The 5,238-nt window shown below is 32.3% G+C and overlaps 2 protein-coding genes across 2 annotated transcripts; both read right to left on the minus strand.

The window, feature by feature from the left end:
* Positions 1 to 1,158: 1,158 nt before the first annotated feature.
* LOC106941503 (olfactory receptor 2AT4-like) lies at positions 1,159 to 2,235 on the minus strand. The gene has a single exon (XM_015024552.1). The coding sequence runs from the start codon at positions 2,233 to 2,235 to the stop codon at positions 1,258 to 1,260; it is 978 nt and encodes a 325-aa protein (XP_014880038.1). The 3' UTR covers positions 1,159 to 1,257.
* Positions 2,236 to 3,290: 1,055 nt separating this feature from the next.
* LOC106941499 (olfactory receptor 52K1-like) lies at positions 3,291 to 4,268 on the minus strand. Its single transcript, XM_015024548.1, has one exon. It carries the CDS (start codon positions 4,266 to 4,268, stop codon positions 3,291 to 3,293), a length of 978 nt encoding a protein of 325 aa, XP_014880034.1.
* Between the last annotated feature and the right edge of the window lie 970 nt (positions 4,269 to 5,238).

The following is a 5,238-nucleotide window of genomic DNA, read 5'->3' on the forward strand; positions in this document are numbered from 1 at the left end:
ATTACTCGATTAATCGTAAGAATAATCGATAGATTACTCGATTACTAAAATATTTGTTTACAACAGCCCTACTTTTAACTACTTTGACTTCTGAACCAAGAATTTAAGGATGTTTTAAATATTTCTCTCAAGCTAAAGATAATTTTCTCAAATTAGCTTGACTTGACCAAATAGAAACCATGACTAAACTGGTAAAAACAAATAGGGAAAACAATTCCAGTCGCTTTGTTCAATAATCCCATCCCTCAATTCTGACTTCCATCATGGCGCCTTGAACGATTTAGTGCCTAACTACCTGTCCCCTCTCTGCCTTTGTTTATTTCAAATCCATTGTGAACGGAAGAGTTAGAGGAGCAGCCTCAATCAGAAAAACAACTTTTGGCCAGAAAAGTTTTATTAATGAATCACATCAGTGGGAGTCTAAACTGCCAAGGTAAATAAATACATTTCACAAGAAACAGAGCTGTCCAATATATATATATATATATATATATATATATATATATATATATATATATATATATATATATATATATGTTACATTGTAACAGCCTCTTTTCTCAAGGCCTTTTTTAGATGTAATTGTTCACTTTATATCATTCTTAGGTTACATTTGTTAATGTTAAATATATTTAATTAATGAAGAAATTTAGAAAATAAATGTGTCAGGAACATCTAGACTGATTTGGTTAAGGACAGGATGAGTGTTTCCCTTGTATTGTAACATATTGTTGAGCTTACTGAAAATCTTTCATCACATTGACTGGAATGTTTTTAATGAATCTTTTAATGACAAAATACAAAGTCAAAAAACACTTTGAGAATCCAAAACTAAATCTTTGTTTTAATATACATAAATAATTAAATTTAGTGTTTAGTACTTAACCAAATAAAAGGTGCATGAATGACATCAAAAACTAACAGACACTTTCAGTTCACACTGAGTTTCCTTCTACATAATATTGTCATAACTACAAGAAAATATGAAAACCTCACATTTCACTTTAATAATATTTTCCATTGCGACTGCTTAACTAACTCAAAAATTGCCATCTGTGTATTTTAATATTTTTTTCAAACTTTTAAAACAAAAATACATAAACCATAAAAGTATAAATGCAATTAAGATAGTAGTATTTTAAAATGACATCATGTTAAAAACATACTCGAGCAAACAAAGCATTTAATTTACCTAAAGTATGGAGTTAATCATTCAAATATTCTTCTTTTCCTGTTGTATCATCACGCTTCCTAATCCTAGTTACCGGTCCAGATTTTTAACTCTATTCCAATTTTAGCTACTTTTATTCTCTTCATCAAAGTGTGCTTAATTTCTTGGGTCTTGAAACAGTATATTATCGGGTTGACTGCAGCAGGAAGTAGACTGTACAGCAGGATTAATAAAATGCGAACATCTACACTAAAAGAAAATCCAACAAGGTTAGCTATATAAACAAAGCATCTCGGGAGATAGAAAAGACATGTTATGAATATCTGTGGAGTACAAGTTGCCAGAATTCTGCTGCGTCCTGCAGAATTAGACACTTTTAAAATGACTATAATAACAGAAACATAAGAAATCAGGATAAATACAAGAGGCACCAAGAGACAAAACATAGCGATACAAAGGGTAACAATCTGTGCAATCTTCCGATCATTTCCACATGCCTGATTTGTTATTGAGATGTGGTCACAGTAGCACTGGGTAATGATATTTGATTGACAGTAAGGTAAACTGAGAGCTTGAAATATTATAATCATCATCAAAGGCAGGGGCAAAAACCAAGCAGATCCACAAAGAGCAAATATGATATTGTTTGTGATTAGGACAGGGTATCGCAGTGGGACACAAATTGCTATAAATCTATCAAGAGCCATTACCAGTAACAAAAATGACATCACCGAGCCTAAATAGTGAACAAAGAACATTTGTGTAAAACACTCATAAAATGAAATGATGCTGTTTCCAAACCAATATTTTGATATGATCTTTGGGAGTGTAACAGTCCCAAATGATAAATCAGTCAGAGCAAGGTGACAAAAGACCAAGTATGTAGGTTTTTGAAGAGATTTTTCATAGATGACAAACACCAAGATGAAAATATTTCCTACTAAAATAGCCAGATACACTAGAAAAAGTACAGCTGATGCAGGGCTGTAGTAAGATGGTGAGAGTCCAGGGAACCCAAGGATGAAAAAGTTGTGTATCCTTGTGATGTTTGAGCTGAGCACCATTATCTCAAGTCCCTGTGAAGGAGTGTTATAAATTTATTCATTTTTAATTGCATTTGAAACACAACACAAATTGTAGTTAAAAATACAATTAATCATTATGCATCATCATGACTGAATCTGCTTAACTGTTTAATTTTAAAATACAAATTTTATCTTTTATGTTTCAAAATACTAATTTACAAGAATGCTTTTAGTTTCTGTAAATGAAATTAGCACATTAATGGAGGTGTTATCAATTTAAACCAAACTATGCAGTAATACAATGTCACAATGTTGCACTCATTGTAATATCCAAAAAGGCAAGTACAGTTCGAAATCTCACCTGACTAAGCTAGCTCAGCAGCTGAAGCCTCTGCAAAAGACTGGTTGTCTCTTATATCCAACCAGGTGAATCCTCTTAAGTCTTATTCCCAAATGAACCATAAAAGTTGTCTGACGTTTCGATTGTATTTTTTCTCATCATTCCTAACTCCTTTAAAATGAAAAGTCATAAACCAAGCATAACTTGGATTTAGACTAAAATAGTATTTTAGTTTGATTACAAGAAATGTTTTATTAAAGCTAAGATGACATAAAATAAAGGCGAAAATAAACTGAATGCTGATTTTTGTTAAATGAGAGGTCTTTGTAAATTTGAAAGGAGTAACAGTTGCACTTTGTAGTAGTTATTTATTTATGTATTTATTCTAGTGTCTAAAATTCAATAATTTGCATGTAACTAGTTTTTTATGTCTTATATGATTTTAAAATATTAAGTCACATTTTACTCAGTTACTCATGAGAGTAGTAGCCATTTTACAAAATACTGTTTGTTTTTCTGCAAGTAATTTCTTGGATGGTTACTTTTCACTTTTACTTGAGTAAAAACACTCATGTTACTCATTCTTGAGTACATTTTGAGTACTCTCTGATCATATCGGTGCAATTCTATGCAATCTGCCTGCCAGTCAAACAATACATAAAACATAAACAAAGGTAGCTACAATTCAAACAAATCCAAACAAACAAAACGTTCAGTTGACATGAATGTATTGAATAAGCAGAAAATATTCTTGTTAGTTACCGGTCCAAATTTTTAACTCTATTCCAATTTTAGCTACTTTTATTCTCTTTATCAAAGTGTGCTTTATTTCTTGGGTCTTGAAACAGTATATTATCGGGTTGACTGCAGCAGGAAGTAGACTGTACAGCAGAATTAATAAAATGCGAACATCTACACTAAAAGAAAATCCAACTGTGTTAGCTATATAAACAAAGCACCTAGGGAGATAGAAGAGACATGTTATGAATATTTGTGGCGTACAAGTTGCCAGAATTCTGCTGCGTCCTGCAGAATTAGACATTTTTAAAATGACTATAATAACGGAAACATACGAAATCAGGATAAATGCAAGGGGCACCAAGAGACAAAACATAGCGATACAAAGGGTAACAATCTGTGCAATCTTCCGATCATTTCCACATGCCTGATTTGTTATTGAGATGTGGTCACAGTAGCACTGGGTAATGATATTTGACTGACAGTAAGGTAAACTGAGAGCTTGAAATATTATAATCATCATCAAAGGCAGGGGCAAAAACCAAGCAGATCCACAAAGAGCAAATATGATATTGTTTGTGATTAGGACAGGGTATCGCAGTGGGACACAAATTGCTATAAATCTATCAAGAGCCATTACCAGTAACAAAAATGACATCACTGAGCCTAAATAGTGAACAAAGAACATTTGTGTAAAACACCCATAAAATGAAATAATGCTGTTTCCAAACCAATATTTTGATATGATCTTTGGTAGTGTAACAGTCCCAAATGATAAATCAGTCAGTGCAAGGTGACAAAAGACCAAGTATGTAGGTTTTTGAAGAGATTTTTCATAGATGACAAACACCAAGATGAAAATATTTCCTACTAAAATGGCTAGAAAGACTAAAAAAAGTACAGCTGATGCAGGGCCATAGTAGGATGGTGAGAGTCCAGGGAACCCAACGATGAAAAAGTTGTGTACCCTTGTGATGTTTGAGCTGAGCATCATTATCTCAAGTCCCTGTGAAGGAGTGTTATAAATTTATTCATTTTTAATTGCATTTAAATGTCACCACAACATTAGTAAAGATATAATTAAACTTTATTATCATGCTGCTAAACAATTGAGTTAATTTTTTAAAATAGTATTAACAGTAAAGGTAATTTTACTTATATATAATTACCTATAATTGATGAATAAACTCAATAATGCACATGCAAAATTAACAAATGATATCTGACACTTTGTAATTCAACTCTTTCTATTTTAGAAACAAACTGTCCAGCAAATATTCTTTGCTCACAAGCTTATAGACATAATATAGTCCCTGATGGTAACTGAGAATGTTGTATACAGGAATAGACCAATCTTACCTCAGTAAGGCAGCTCAACAAGTGACAACTTGGAGTAGAGACTGGTTTACAGCTAATATCTGCTCGTTTTATCCAACCAGGTGCATCCTCAGAAGGTCTTATTCCCACATGAACAGTAAAAGTTCTCAGATGTTTTGAATGTGTCTTTTCAAATCATTATTATTGTTCCTATACCCTTAAAAATGACTTTCACTGTGCAAGATTATTCACCTTGTATAAGGTTCTATTTAGACTAAAAGAGTTTTATTTTTGGATTTACAAGCAATGTTTGTTTTTTATAAGGATTTTATGGCCCAAGAGACCTTGGTTGTGACTTGATGGCTGAACAGTAAAAAGGAAAACGAGAAAAAGGGGAGACAGACAGTAAATGGGGAAGGGGGTGAGCACTGGAAATAACCTTTATTGAACTTTCAAAAATTAAAGGTTTGAGAACAACTGGGTTTTAATAGTTCTACTAGTGTAGATCAATCTAATCCAGGTTTGATTAGCCTAAGTTATTCAAATGTTTAAACAGCAGACTAAAGAAGTTAATTGTAGGGCTGTTGTAAACGAATATTTTAGTAATCGAGTAATCTATCGATTATTCTTACGATTAATCGAGTAAT

This window comes from Poecilia latipinna, unplaced genomic scaffold, assembly GCF_001443285.1.
Source record: "Poecilia latipinna isolate Pla-1442-1.1 unplaced genomic scaffold, P_latipinna-1.0 Scaffold3705, whole genome shotgun sequence".
NCBI classification, from domain to species: Eukaryota; Metazoa; Chordata; class Actinopteri; order Cyprinodontiformes; family Poeciliidae; genus Poecilia; species Poecilia latipinna.

Coding starts and splice junctions, on each gene's coding strand:
- LOC106941503 (XM_015024552.1), bottom strand. CDS start 2,235: ATGGTGCTCAGCTCAAACATCACAAGGATACACAACTTTTTCATCCTT.
- LOC106941499 (XM_015024548.1), bottom strand. CDS start 4,268: ATGATGCTCAGCTCAAACATCACAAGGGTACACAACTTTTTCATCGTT.